Source organism: Macrotis lagotis, chromosome 1 (assembly GCF_037893015.1).
Source record: "Macrotis lagotis isolate mMagLag1 chromosome 1, bilby.v1.9.chrom.fasta, whole genome shotgun sequence".
Classification (NCBI taxonomy): domain Eukaryota; kingdom Metazoa; phylum Chordata; class Mammalia; order Peramelemorphia; family Peramelidae; genus Macrotis; species Macrotis lagotis.
The window spans coordinates 927,000,343-927,016,606 of record NC_133658.1 but is presented as its reverse complement, the minus strand read 5'-3'; the positions used below and the strand labels follow the sequence as shown (position 1 = coordinate 927,016,606).

Below are 16,264 nucleotides of genomic sequence, written 5' to 3'. Positions count from 1 at the left end.
CCTGATTCCAGGGCTGGTGTTCTATCCACTGCACCATTTAGCTACTCGGAATTTCTCAATGTTGGTGATTACAGCACTAATGTCATAAGATGACAAGATAGCTTTGGACCAAGGCAGCCATTCTGGTGTAGTATTCAGAAAGCAAATGAGGGTTTGTACATACTTGTGACTATAGATTTGTATTTACGTGTCAGACTTTTATGGCAGTGTGGAAACAATTTGAGAACAGGTTGAAAAATCAAAATCTAATACTGCCTTGAGTTAGCAGTGGTCTGAGTTTGGTGTAGTGACCGCATGAACCCCAAAATCATTTTATGCCTGATCATAATGCACAAATCTGCTTCAAATATGCACCTGCTTGTTGTCCTAGGAGAAGAATGTATTGATCCCCACACTGGACAATTCTTTAATGCATTATGTGCCATTAAACAACTTTTAGCTAAAATCCTTTAGACATCATTGTGAACCTCTAAAGGTTTCACAGACCAACACATAGGACATGGTGCTAGAGGACCAAGAAGAAATCTTGCTATTCACTGCCTGGCAGGATGATGGACTCAAGATACAGTATAAGAATATTTTTTTAAATAAATGGATAATGCCTATCCCAAAAAAGTTATGAACCACAACAGAATCTATTGTGATTTAATGGAATAAAGAAATCAGGGTTGGGAGTCATAAATGGTTTCAGACATAGTAACAGAGAAAACAGATTCAAAGGCATGATCAGGAACATTACATTATGCTTCAGGATATGACAGATAAAAGGATAGCTAGTTGGCAGAGTGGATAGAGCATTGGTCTTGAAGTCAGGAGGACCTGAGTTCAAATCTGGCCTCAGATATTTGACATTTAATGGCTATGTGACCTTGGACAAGTCACTTAACCCTTATTGTCTCACATCCAGATATAGCTGGATTTATATCTGGCAACTGGACCAGATGACTCTTGAGGAGAAAGTGAGACTGGTGACTTAACACAGCATCCCCCCGCACTGAAATCCAATTCATGTGCTTGTCATGACATAAACTCCCTGATGTCATAGTCTTCTTCCAGACCGAAGTTCAGACATCATTATGATAGATAATGAAGTAATATGAATATATTTATTATATGTATAACAAATGGCATAATATATTTTGCTCTGAGTAGAAAAGAAGGAAAGTTACATGACAATGAAAATTACCAAGAATGACCTAGTGATATTACACCGAAACTGGTCAGTACAGAATAACAAAAAGATGACCTGAGGTTAACAAAATTATAAGTATAATAAACATTAGGCATTTGAAGAAATGATAGAAGGTGTAGCTGGAATTAAAGAAAGGTTGTCTAACCCTGTCTAAGCACACTCAGTCACCAGATTTGAGATTTAGTCTCATCTGCAAGGTGTTGGTTAGTCACTCAGCGATTATGGCTCATGTCATAAGTTATGGAGTATAAAGAGAATGCTGGGCCTGCATGTGAAACAGGTTTGTTGAGAGAATCTCATGTTGTATTAAAGCTCATTCTAAATTAATCATCTTGTGGATGTGATCAAATGATGTTTCCAAAGATTGACTCTGCCTGTTTAATTTTGAAATCTTTCTTTTGACTGAAGAAATAAAATATAAATCAATTTGCTTTCTGCCATCAGAGGAAAGAGCATAGTTTGTGTGTGTGTGTGTGTGTGTGTGTGTGTGTGTGTGTGTGTGTGTGTGTCTTTCTATATTTATATGGTTATTTTCTTCAGGTGCAGAGACCAGGTTTGAGGTAAAGGAACTGACTACAAAGCTGAGTATTTTTGTGGAAGAATATGACCAGCAAAGATTAACGAGTGATGGTGCTTGTGACTTCAACTGGAGAGCAATTGAAGAGAAGTTTTATAAATGTAATGAATGTGGGAAAGCTTACTGCCACAGATCACTCCTTGTTTGCCATCAGAGTATTCACACTGGAGAGAAACCTCATGAATGTAAGCTGTGTGGAAAGGCTTCAGATAGAGCTTTACATCAGAGAATCCACTCTAGGGAGAAAATCTATAAATGCAATCAATGTAGAAAGACTTTCAGATACAGCTCCAGTCTTGCTAAACACCAGAGATTCCATAATGGAGAGAAATCTTATGAATGTGATATTTGTGGAAAGACTTTCCAAAAGAACTCCCATCTTGCTGCCCATCAGAGAATCCACACTGGAAAGAAACCTTTTGAATGTAATCAATGTGAAAAGGTTTCAGACAAAGCTTTACGTCGGAAATTACACACTGGGGAGAAAACCTATGAATGTAATCAATGTGGAAAGGCTTTCACTCAGAGAGCCAATCTTGCTTTACACCAGAGAATCCACACTGGAGAGAAACCTTATGAATGTAAGCAATGTGGAAAGGCTTTCACAAAGAGCTCAAATCTTGGTGTACATCAGAGAATGCACACTGGAGAGAAACCTTATGAATGTAATCAATGTGGGAAAGCTTTCAGATATAGCTCCAGTCTTACTGAGCATGAGAAAATTCATACTGGTGAGAAACCTTATGAATGTAATCAATGCGGAAAGGCTTTCACAAGGAAATCCCGTCTTGCTTTACATCAGAGAATCCACACTGGGGAAAAACTTTTTGAATGTAATCAATGTGGAAAGGCTTTTACACAAAGCTCCAGTCTTACAGTACATCGGAGAATCCACACTGGAGAGAAACCTTTTGAATGTAATCAGTGTGGTAAGGCTTTCAGAGAAAGCTCTCATCTTGGAGCCCATCAGAGAATCCACACTGGAGAGAGACCTTATGAATGTAATCAGTGCGGAAAGGCTTTCACGGAGAGCTCTCACCTTAGTGCCCATCAGAGAATCCATACTGGAGCTAAACCTTATGAATGTCATCAGTGTGGAAAAGCTTTCACAAAGAGCTCCAGTCTTAATGTCCATCAGAGAATGCACACTGGAAAGAAACCTTTCGAATGTAATCAGTGTGGAAAGGCTTTTACCCGGAAATCTCGTCTTGCTACACATCAGAGAATCCATAGTGAGGAGAAACTTTTTGAATGTAACCAATGTGGAAAGACTTTTACACAAAGCTCCAGTCTTGCTGTACATCAGACAATCCACACTGGAGAGAAGCCTTATCAGTGTAACCAATGTGGAAAAGCTTTTACACGACGGGGCAATCTTGCTGCACATCAGAAAATTCACACTGGAGAAAAACCTTTTCAATGTCTGCAGTGTGGAAAGACTTTCAGAATCCGTTCTAGTCTCACCAAACATCAGAGGACCCACACTGGAGTAAAGCCTCATGAATGTAATTGATGGGGGAAGGCTTTGACAAAAAAGCCCAGGCTTGCTGCACAGCAGAGAATCTACACTGGAGAGAAACTTCATGAGTGTCATGAATGTGGCACAGCTTTAACTTACCATTCTTAGCTTATTTAACGGAAGAATATCCACAGTGGCAAGAAACCTTATGAATGTAATCACTGTGGAGAGGCTTTCACGGGGAGTGTCCATCAGAGAATTTACACTGGAGACAAACATTATGAATGTAATCAGTGAGGAGAGACTGTTACGTAGAAGGACAATCTTGTCGCACACCAGAGAATCCACACTGGAAAGAAACATTTTTAAATGGAATCAATGTGGAAAGACTTTGAGAATCAGATCTAGTCTTGCTACACATCAGAGAAAACACACCGGAGAGAAGCCTTATGGATGTAAACAGTATGGATGTGGTGGGTGACAGATAAAATTACTGAGTGAGAAAGCAAAGGTTCAAGCTTTTAAGCATTTTAACTTATTATACAATGCATGCCATTTGCCTAACAAATCAGGAACAGACCTTTTTTATCATAGGCCTGGATCCCAAATACAGTGGGAAATAGACTTTTATACATTTAAAAAATCAAATACAATGAATTAATTAAAAGAAAAAATACAATATTAGATGGTCTGACTTATAAATTGAATGAAAAATTAAGGACTTTCCAAGTTGGGAGGGGGAAAAATGAGCAGGTTCAATTCTCTGAAATCAGAAAAGGAAACATTCTACTTTCCCCACTTCCAATTGTCTGAACAATCAAAGGAATGTGGAAACAATAAATATTTGATCAGTATAGGGCAGGTTTCCAGATAAGACACATGGGTTACTTGAAATGTATAATTGTGAGAAAACTCCTTGCACTAATCTTCGATCAGGTTTCTGGTCAGCACAACCTAGGTCTTTAGCTAAGGGTCTCTAAGCAATTGGTCGGGGTAATCCATTTTCCTAGCCATTTGGACTAGGTTCAAACAATACAATAAGGAAGTTGGACTAATTGAATAGAAAGGGAACTAAGCTAGCACCAGAATTGAGTCACAAGAGTCACTGTGTTTCAGTTCTCACTATCACTTGCTGTCCTAATCTGTTTTCTTAATCCCCCCTTTCAATTTAGAGTGGACAGCCCACTTCCCTCTATGAATCACTAATTTATAACCCACCACCATATATCGATAATCAGAAGTACCTACATTAGGTTAAAAATCAAATTACTTTAGAAGGCTCACAGTTGACATTTTTGAGAAGAGAGATATCACCAAGATAACCAAAAGACCAAAGCAATATAATAATAATCAATATTAACTAACACCAAGCCTTCTTATATCTTAGTAACCTACTCCCAATGTCCATTTAATCAGCACATTCTGAATCCCAGATATCTCATTTGATCCCTGAATTTCTTATATTGGACATTCTCAGGGCAACCCTGAAGTGGTCTTTGCTTCTCTTCTTCCAAATCACCTGTAGACATCCCTGGATGATTCTGCTAAAATCTGCCAGTATTAAGACACAATATAACCTAACACAGTCTATTAAATTTTGTTCTCCGATTTTTAAACTAAAGAGAATTTCAGGTCGTAAAAATATTTACTATTTCTACCTTTACCTAAATCCTGTACCTGATGTAAGATTCTAAAAAACATTTATGAGAATCTAACTGTAAAAATGAACTCTTTCTTAAAATGATCAGAAATGTACTTCAAAAATGAGAAAATAGCTTCACTTTCTTAACAATTATTAATACAATTTTATATGTAAGATCCTTAATCCAATTGTGAGAACATATTATAAAACATATTCAAAGCCCAAATTTTCTAGATACACTTTGAAGCCAATCATATCTATATGTATAATTCTTGGAGAGAACAATGTAATCCTCTTACTTCCTCAAAATTCACTTCCATTTAATCAAAAAAATTTACATTACTATTTTTTAATCTTATTGCTTTGCTTAATTCTCCCCTTTTGGAGGATATCATTCCTATATTATAATTTGACCACAAATTCAGATTAAAATTAGAACATTTTCCTTAACTTGCATCCTATTATAGTAACTCAGAGATGTCCCTGTATCAATATATTAATAGATTTTGTATTTTACTTATAAATTGTTACTCACCTGCCATGAAAGTTAAAGGGCTCATTCCCCCTAAGGACACATACACTGATCTAATAATTATTATAACAGAGGAAACTTCCTTAGCTGTTTGATTCTAGGCATGAGTTATCTGATTGGCAATCATGTAGTCACAAGCTTGCCATGAGGAAACACAAGAGGATCCTACTGTAGGCCATGCCAAGGTCATCCCCTCAACTTTTTCCAGGGACACCATGAAGTTCTCAGACTGCAGCCCATGCCATATTCTGCTATTGACTTCATGATAATCCAGACAACCATCCCTATAATGAAAACCCAAAAACAATAGGAATTTATAGTCCCTAGAGTTTTTACCTTAATTAGCAAAATTTCACTAAGCAGAGCTTGGCTTAAATACTATTAACTTCTTCAGTTCCTTAATCTCAGTTTCCCTAGTACTTCTTTATTATTCTCAATATTATCATGTATTTTAAACAAAATATAGCAACAATCACATCCAATTTAAAAAATTAGAATAGTAATCATTGATATAGTGCTTATCATCTGCCAGTCACTGTCTTAAGCGGGTCACAATCATATTTGATCCTCACAACAATTCGGGAAGGTAGGTAGCGCTATTGTTTACTTCTTTATCGATCAGGAAATTGAGACAAACACTTAAGATAACTTGCTTGAGATCACAAACCTGATACATTTTTGAAACCAGAAGGTAACTCAAGTTTCCCTACATTTTGCTGGCATTTTTAAAGCTCCTTTTGGGAACCTGATCTGAGATGAGAAGGATCAGGGGGGAAGAGTCTCTGGACTAGGGGAGTCACCGGGGGTGTCTTTGCTGAGGTCAGAGGGGAATCTGAGCTGAGATAAGGGACTCAAGAGGTTACTGACCTGGGATAAAGGTCAGAAGGAATATCTAAACAATTTTTTTCTCTTTTCATGGTCAAGGAAGGGTTAACAAGAGGCAACTATAAAAAGTTGCCACATACTTTTTTTCCCCTTCATGCTGGGATTCTTTTAAACTAGCTACTTCCCTTACTTCACTAAAACAAAAAGGCTATCAATTTTTAGGGGGGGGGGTGAATTATATAAGTTGTTTTACCCCTGAAACTTTCACAGAAAATCATTTTTTCTAAACTTCTGCAGAGGTGGTACCTGAAAACTAAGATATTTCAGAAAGGGATGAGTTCCTGGAATTACCCAAAGTCCCAGGAGTTTTCCTTTGCAATCTTAAAATGATTAATGTTCAAACCTCCAAAATTAAGATATTTTTATTAGGGTTGAGTTTTTTTTTTTAGCTTAATCCATTGAAAGCTTAAAGTGAGCCATGGTTACTGGGTCAACTGCTTCAGATGTGAAACTTCCTTAATCTTTCCCAGTGTACTAAATTCTTTGGATGAAGTTTTTTATAATTTTTATTTCTTGCTGGCTGAATTTTTTACTTTAGAAATCTTTCCTTGTAAGAGCATCTTGGGACAGCTAAGTGGGGCAGGGTATAGAGCATCAACCCTAGAGTCAGGAGGACCTGAGTTCAAATTTGGTCTCAGACTCTTAATACTTATTTAGCTGTATGACTTTGGGCAAATCACTTAACCCCATTTCCTTGCCCCCACCAAAAAAAACTTCAGAACAGATAAAACTAAGCAGAGAAAAAAAAGCAGGAAAACGAAAGCAGGAAAATAAAAAAATGAGAATTTTCAAATAATGCTAAACAGCACACGAGACAGATTTCCCAACATTTTACAAAAAAAAAACAAAAACTTTGGCAAAACAGTATACTCAGACAAACATACTCAGTATCTTTTTTTTTCAATTTGCAATAGGAGCCAAATTAGCCAAAACAAATTACGAACTGATTCTCTTGCAGATTTATGTCAGATGTGACAAAACTTTAATGTAGAGCTGTTTTGTCATTCTTTTAACTAGCAAGAGTCCCCCCTGGTCTTTTTTTTTTTTTTAAGGTTTTTGCAAGGCAATAGGGTTACCAAGGCCACACGGCTGGGGAATTATCAAGTGTCTGAGGCTGGATTTGAACTCAGGTATTCCTGACTCCAGGGCCAGTGCTCTATCCACTGTGCCACTTAGCCACTCCCCTAGTCTTCTTTAAAAAAAAAAGTCTATTCTGGGGAGAGCCTGGAAGTATTTTAGTGCTACTGTAACCCATATTCCTTTACAATCCCTGAGAGAAAACTTTAAAAGTTTGGCCCTGGGACAAACTTAATCTCAAATTAAACCTTACCACCTCAGAAGAAATAGGAATTGAGAACAGGAATCAAACCTTTGGAGATAATCTTCCATAAAAAATATCTTTGGTGAAAGCAGTTTTTTGGGAAGACTGTCCACCTTGGGGTGAGGGGTGGATGTGGAGATTTGACTAAATCTGGTTGGATTCATCAAAAAAATGTGATGTTTATAAAGAATGGCTGCTATAGACATGGCAAAAAGCTACGAACAAACAATTTTAAAGGAATGAAATGCCAATTATCTATCACTATATGAGAAAAAATAGTCTAAATCTATATTCACTAGTCCAAATCACTAATCATTACAAAGATTTTAAGATCATTAAAGGTGATAGGAAAATGAGCATCACAAATATCACAAGGTATTTTGTTTTCCTCACATGGAAGAGTTCTGCTTTTTCCTTTTCATCAGGGAGAGGACAGATGGGGGGGGGGGAGAAAAATAGCATTTAAACAAAAATGCTCCAAATCAATTGCAAATTAAATAAACTCTCAGGTTCCATCTCAACCCCAAGCAATTGAAAAAGAAAAAGTAAAAAAAGAATAGGAAGAGCTATGGGAAAATAGATACATTAATTAATTTACCTTTTGTAAAACTAAAGTCTCCACCGAATCACGAAATTGGGTATAGTCTTTGACTCAGTGATACCACTAGAGGGCCTATTCCCTTAAAGAAAGGAAAAGAACCCAAATGTACAAAAATATTGATTGACACCAGCACCTTTTGGTACATCAGATGTGATGTCCTTCAGTAGAACAACAGTTGAACAGATTTTGGCATATGAATTTGATAGAGCATCAGTAAATCATAAAACAGACAAATTTCAGTGAAAAACAAGATGGACTAATGCAGACTACAGGAAGTAATTGAAAACAGTAACATTAGGAAGGCCAACACTTCTTATTGTAATGATCAACTTATTCAGCAACTTAGCAGGATCTCCGCAACTCACCTCCTAGCTGAGAGATGATGGATACAAGATGCAGAATAAAAAGTACATCTGGGGAAATGAACAGTGTGGCAATTTCTTTATCTTAATTATGTGCTTTTACTACAAATATTTTGCTTTGTTGATTTTTTTCAATTTTGGATAAGAGTGGATGACAGTAGGAAGTGGGCGAGGAATAGGATTTCCCTTTCCTCACCCTCCACACTCCAAATTGATGGATTGTAATAATATATAACAATATAATAATTGTAATATGCAAAAGAACAGAAAGCCAGAAATAATGAGAATGGATTTGAATGTTCCATGTTGAAATTTTTATTACTGAAAAATTAAAAAAACCCAAGCTATGCATTTTAGAACTTGTTTTATGTATAATCCTCTTTTTTTCCTGTTTTTAAGGTGTATTTGAAATGTTAATTTTATTTGAAACTTGTGAATTTCAAAAAATAAAAAAATCAAATATTTGCGGTTTTCTTTTTATTATTTACCAAATTGTGAAGGCATGACAAGAAATGCCAAAATTATTTTCATAAATTTTCTTTTGAAAGTCCTTGGATCTTGTTTTCCTGTGACATTTATTGTTGGCAGAACTTTGGAAAACCTCCTATCCTTTCATCACTCATCTACTGGAGATTGCTCCAGTAACACATGGATGTAAATTCTTTCAATATCTTGTATACTTGCTCCCTGCCTTGGCCACATAGTCATCTTAACTCTACCAGTAGCTTTCAAAATAAGGTTTTTTTTCCCTGCCATTCCTGCCACTGATACCATGTTCAGAATTGTACTGGGATTTTAGAACCAATCTAGCCCAGCTCAGAGTTGCAACCGAACCTGCCTACACCTTCCATATACCAAGGTGTTGATAGGTGTGCTAACTGTAGAAGAACCTCTTGAAATGCATTCTTTGTTTCCCCAATCCAAAGGTCTATTACCATTTCCTATCCTTTTTTGTCAGAGCTCCCTCACCTGTGCATTCCCCTCTCTGAAAAGGTGACCAATACTGCTAGGTTGTGCAGTGGATAAGAGCACTGGCCTTGGATTCAGGACAGAAGTTTGAATTCGGTCTCAGACTAGCTATGTGACCTTGGGCAAATCACTTCACCCTGACTGCCTCACATCCAGGACCATCTGTAGTTATCCTGATTCATAGCTGGTCACTGAATCCAGATGACTCTGGAGGAAAAGTGAGGCTGGGGACTTAGCACAGCCCCCCCTCACTCAAGTCCAGTTCATGTGCTTGTCATGGCATCACCTCCCTGATGTCATGGTTTTCTTCAAAAATGAAGGACAACATGATACACACCCTTGGATTTTCCCTTCCCTCTGTAGCTGTGGAATTCAGTTCTCTAAATTAATGTCAAATGCTGGGGTAGCTAAGAGGTGCAGTGGATAAAGCACCTGCCCTGAAGTCCGGCCTCAGACAACAATTATTTAGCTGTGTGACTGGTTTGTCTCAGGACAGCCATGCTGCCATGCTGCCATGCTGCTCTGGGCTCCTCTCTCACCCTGGTGCAGCAGACCCTTCCCAACTTCCAGGTTTTCTTGGCCTGGAAAATTGTTTCACTCGATCTGTACTGCCACTCTAGAATTTTGGTTGGAGTTCCTTAAAGGTATTTGGAGTAGTTTGGGGGAGAGCTTGGGCAACCCCCTGCCTTTACTCTGCCACCTTGACTCAACCCCCCTTTCAGTGATTTTAGAGTTAACTTATAATTCTCTTTTTTATATTCATACATATAAGTTCTGTAAATTATCCTTTGTCTTTGATGGCTTAGAATCAGATGACCTGATTTGTTAGCAACTGCTAACCTTGCAAATAAATCACTGAGCTCAGATCTTTGAATCTTGGACCCTATTTCAGCCAGTAAGTCAACAGATGTGTGGTGATTTTCTTTACCATTTTAACATAAGTCTTATATAGATAATTCTGGATGTATGTAAATTTCTCATGGTTTCCCTTCCATTTTTTCATCAATTTTCTTTTTTTTATCTAAATGTTTTATTGATGTCTTTGTTATTTATATCACCAGGTCTGCCCCACCAGGGTAAGAAGGGAATGCAGGCCAGTGTAGGCCTCAGGAGCAGGCCTCAGCAGCCACTGAATCAGTGGATACAGCTACTTCTGGAGCTCTCAGTTCACAAATGGTAAGGAGATCAGAAAGAGATTATAGGGTCTCTTTACTACAGGACTCCTTTGCTTTGCCCATACTTAGATCTGGATCACAGTCTGGGACCCTAGTCCCAGGAAAAGGAGCAGAAGCACAATAGAGCTTACTAACTGAGCAAAGCAGGGATCCTCCTCACAGTTCCAGGGTAGAAAAGAGTTTTTGTGGTCATTCACAGACCAGAGCACAGGCCAGGACAGTAGTACAAACCTTTCCTTAGATCATAAGACCTTGAAAGAATTGGAAATTTGCAAATATCTCTGAAAACAGCTGCAAAAATCCCTCCAAAGCTTGGAAAAATGCCCCCTCCATCCAGAAGCAGAGCTCCACCTTAAGGTAAAATCAAGGCATAGGCTGGGGAAATGATCAAACAGCAGAAGGGGAAAAAATATGATCATAGAGTTATTGTGGTCATGAGGAAAATCAAAATACACACTCAGAATGTAGCCACTGGCTACCTGGGTTCAGTTCTGCCTAAGAGGAATCATTATTTAGACTCTGGAAAGTATGGGTAGAAATAAAACAAAAATTTATTAAAAACGTTACAAGACATAGGAAGGGAGAGACAGAGAGACAGAGAGAGACAGAGAGATTGAGGGACAGAGAGACAGAGAAAGAAAAGAACAGCCAAGCAGTGGTAGCTGTACCATTGTCAGAGAAGACTATGACCCTGAACTGGAGTCCAGCTCAGGGTTTTATGTCTTGCCTCTCAAGCAGAAGGAAAACGATGAACTCCTTTTCTCTTACTAAGCCAGGAATTAGGTAGAGGATAAAACTGAAGGAGATCAGTACAAATTTTACATTGAACAATGGTACTTTAAGAATGGGGAGGATCCCCACCCAAGATTACAATTGTTTCTGTTACCATCATAATTCTCTATTTCAAGTCAATTTATATCTCAAGAGTCAATTTACATGTCCACCCAAATTCTTTCTGTTACATTCAAATTCCCTTCATCTTCCCCTGCATCAAGAAGAATATAACAAAGGCAAAGCTTGTATATTCAAAGCCTACAAGAAAAAAAAAATATAAATTAGTCTTAGATCATAGAAGCAAATTATTTTGAAAGACAAGTAAGAGAGGTAAAGGAAAATTGGGAAGAAAAATGAGAGTGATGCAGAAAAATCATGAGAACCAAGTTAGGAGCTTGGTGAAGGACATACCAAAAAATACTAAAGAAAATAGTATCTTAAAAACCAGACTGGGTCAAAGGGGTAAAGAGATTCAAAAAGCCAATGAGGAGAAGAATGCCTTGAAAAGCATAAATGACCGTATGGAAAAGGAGATACAAAAGCTCCCTGAAGAAAATAATTTCTTAAAATATAAAATGTAACAAAGGGAAGCTGATGACTTTGTGAGAAATCAAGAAGCAATGAAACAAACCAAAAGAATGAAAAATTAGTAGAAAAATGTGAAATAACTCACTAGAAAAACAATTGACCTGGAAAATAGATCCCGGAAAGATAATTTAAAATTATTGAACTACCTAGAAGGCAGGATTCAAAAAAGAACCTAGATGTCATCTTTCAAGAAATTATCAAGGAAAGGAGCCAGCTAGGTAGTGCAGTGAATAGATCAATGGCCCTGGAGTCAGGAGGACCTGGGTTCAGATCTACCTCAGACATTTAATAATTGCCTAGCTGTGTGACCTTGGGCAAGTCACTCTTAATTCCATTGCCTTAAATAATAAAAAAAAAAGAACTTATCAAAGAAAAACTTCCCTGATATTCTAGAAGAGGAAGGTAAAATAGAAATTGAAGGAATCCACCAATCACCTCCTGAAAGAGGTCCCATATGAAAAAATGTTTCAAATCTCCTAAAGAAGAATGATGAAAATTAAAACTTACAACTCATACCCATAGAACTGCCACTGATAGTGAAAAAAAAAATGATAATTTACAGAAGGCAATTTGCTAGTCTTTACATTGTTTCCGTGGTATACACTAATCCAAATTGAGTGTGATGAGAGAGAAATCATATCCTTAAGGAAGAAACATAAAGTATAAGAGATAGCAAGATCAGACAAAAAGATGGCAGTTTTTTCCCCTAAATTAAAGTTAATAGTCCTTGAACTTTGTTCAAACTCCACAGTTGTTTCTCTGGATACAGATGGGATTCTCCATTGATTGTTGCACTGATGGAATAAGTGAGTCCATCAAGGTTGATCATCGCCCCGATGTTGCTGTTAGGGTGTACAGTGTTTTTCTGGTTCTGCTCATCTGGCTCAGCATCAGTTCATGCAAATCCCTCCAGGCTTCCCTGAATTCCCATCCCTCCTGGTTTCTAATAGAACAATAGTGTTCCATCACATACAGATACCACAGTTTGCTAAGCCATTCCCCAATTGAAGGACATTTACTTGATTTCCAATTCTTTGCCACCACAAACAGGGGCTACTATGAATATTTTTGTACAAGTGATGTTTTTCAACAGACCTTTCTTACTAACCTAAGTTGTCTTTGGCTGGAAAATTGTTTCACCCTGTCTTTTTGTCCATTCTGTCACTCGAAATTTGTTTTGAGCTATTAAAGTGGCTTGGAGGAGAATTTGAGAGAGCTCAGGGGAATTAGGAGTTTAAATGGCACATCAAAAAAAACCATTATCTAAATATTAAGAGAGAGGAAAGGAGCTCCAGATGAATTCCAAATTTACAAATGTGAGCCTAACTATAAAGGAAAAGAGATGGACATTCAATAAGGAAAGAGATATTCAAAACATACCAAGGGGGAAAAACAGACTGGGACAAGTTATATGCTTTTCAAACCACTGAGAATATAGAAGCATACCACACAGGATACCAAGGACAACAAAAACAACAAAATAGTAATGATTAAGAGAAGTGTTTAATGTACATGTGCAGAGAAAGATGAAAACAAAAGTCAAAAATAAGTCATTGTGAGAAAAACAGACTTCAAAGATCTTGGACTAATCTTCAGTTCATCCTCCAGATGAAATGTTGTTTTTTGTGGGACTAAATTACAGAATAGGAGGAGGCTTTAGGAGGGAAATTAACTCATAGAAGGGAATATGTGATGTATCTTAATCAAGTTAAAGGCTACTAATGAAAGGAAATTTACTCCTATGGATTCCCAGGAATGAGAGCCTAAAGAAAATGGGTGAAAAAAAAAGGGATTGAAAATGAGAGAAAGAAAAGGGGTGAGATTATGATTCAATAATGGAGGAGGGACCACTAATAAATGCAACTTTAGGGTAAGCAGTATTTTGTAATGGGAGATTGAGAACTTAAAATGGTTATTCTTTTGGGGACTTGTTTAAAGAGGTCACTTATACTGTCTGAAAGGAATGGAAAACAACAGCTTCTGGGAATAATTGGCATCCAGGAAAGTAGAAGAGTATGGACCTATGGAAGAGATGTCTAAGCAGATGACAAAGCTGACCACAAGAGGGGAACAGTCAATAATGAAATGAATAATTAGACCATAGGAAGATCTCTGCAATAGGATGGTAGCCTCTCTATCACCTGCAAGAATTCAGATTTCTGAGAATGGAAAATTATGGAAAAAAGGGAGTGGTGAGGTAAATATCTCCAAGGGAACAACAGAATCTCTTTAAAAGGGAAAACCTAAAATAAATACTTCAAAATTATTAATGCTATAAGGAATACAGAGATAAAGAAAGGCCAGCTTAGTTTAAATGTCATGAATCCAAAAATAAAAGGGTAGATAAAAATAAAAGAGGAAAAAGAGAAATAGGGTGAAATCCTTTCTAGGAAAAGGTCTAGAAAATGGAATGAATGAAAAACAAACAAAAAAAATTTATGAAGAATGGAATTTTCTACTCCACAATTAAATGAAGAGAATAAAAGAGGAAGAATTAAATACCTAGTTAAAAGTTAACAATAAAAAGGGGTAAATAAAAATCTAAATCTAGGGAAAGATTGAACAAGTGGGGATGAGAGGGAGATGTATTCATAACTCAATAATCTCATGTCATATCTTTAAATTAAAACAAAATGAAAAACAACAGATTAAATAAGAAAATAAAACCGTGTAGTCTGTTGCTTACATGAAACTTTTTTTTAAAGACTCAGAATTAAAATGATGGTCTGGGGGAGGAAGTGGAGAAAGTGAACTACTTCTTAGGTGAATCTTAAAAAACAGTAGATGCAGCCAGGCTATCAGACTAAGCAAAAACAATCATTAAAAAGATGGAAAGAGGGGCGGTTAAGTGGCACAGTAGATACAGCCCCAGCCCTGGAGTCAGGAGTACCTGATCTCAAATCCAGCCTCAGATACTTAATAATTACCTAGTTGGGTGGCCTTGGGCAAGCCACTTAACCCCATTGCCTTGCAAAAAAAATAAGAAGATGGAAAGAGTTAAGCAAGGAAACAACATACTAAATGGAAACACAGATAACCAACCAGTATCCCTAATAAAATTCTAGGCTCTAAATTTATTTAAATTTATAAAGAAAACATTTATATAGTAACACAAAGTGGCAATACTTCAATGTCCCCTTTAAATTTTGGAGAAGTTTCATAGAAAGATAAGTCAAAAGAAAAGGACCTAACAATATTCCAAAGACACTAGAGCTAAAAGACTTTGACATGGGAATTGATCAAAAGAATATTTCTCAAAACCTTAGAGAACTTTTACAAATATATTTTGTGGGATAGGAAAATGCAGGAACATTGTCCTTGATTATACATTTTTGTATTGAGGGTTTTGTTTTTCTCTCCCAGTTTGTGCTGGTTGGAAGAGGAACATGGAATTTTTCCTGTTTTTTTAAAAAAAAAAGGTATTTTTCATGACTGTAGCCAGAATCCTTGATCCAAAATATAGATGAAAAATAGATAATTTTAACTACATAAAATGTAAATTTTGCTAAAATTAAGGAAGATCAAATTACCAAGAAAAGTCATTTATATACAAGATATCTAGAGAACTGACACCCTTTTGTGACTGGAGCTGTTGTCAACAGATGTATGCTGACAGGGGAGGACATTTTCTAAAGTCCTGGCAACAATAAAAGATACATGAAAATGTGTTCCAAAAAACTGATAAGACAAACTCATATGAAAATAAGTTTTGACATTTCTTATCATGCTTTATCAGCTAATGATAAAGAAAACCATCCATATTTGATTTTTTATTTCAAAATTCATATACGAAATAAAATGAACATAGAAAATGCATAGCTTGACTTTCTCTTAGGGTAATAAAAAGTAAAATAAAAAATAAAAAATAAAATAAAAAAATTCAAGATGGGACTTTCAAATATTTTCATTTCTTATATTCTATTGCATGTATTAGTACAATTCATGCATTTCTTTCATTATTATTTTAAGTTAGAAAGGTAATGGGAGGGGAGGCTAGGTGGCACAGTGGGTAAATCACCAGCCTTGGAGTCAGGAGGACCTGAGTTCAAATCCAGCCTCAGACACTTAATTACCTAGCTATGTGACCTTGGACAAGTCCCTTAACCCCATTGCCTTGCAAAAAGAAAAAAAGGTAATGGGAAGAAAATGCTATTCCTAGTCCATCTTCCACTGCCATTTTACCTACA

At 36.7% G+C, this 16,264-nt stretch overlaps 1 protein-coding gene across 1 annotated transcript in view; it reads left to right on the top strand.

Moving 5' to 3' along the window:
• Window positions 1–10,349, top strand: part of LOC141511170 (uncharacterized) — a 29,082-nt gene extending 18,733 nt beyond the window's left edge. Inside the window, exon 6 of the mRNA XM_074220429.1 lies at window positions 1,733–10,349. Coding sequence (XP_074076530.1) covers window positions 1,733–3,282 — 1,550 coding nt within the window. The 3' untranslated portion in view covers window positions 3,283–10,349. The remainder of the gene's footprint in view (window positions 1–1,732) is intronic.
• The last annotated feature ends 5,915 nt before the right edge of the window (window positions 10,350–16,264 follow it).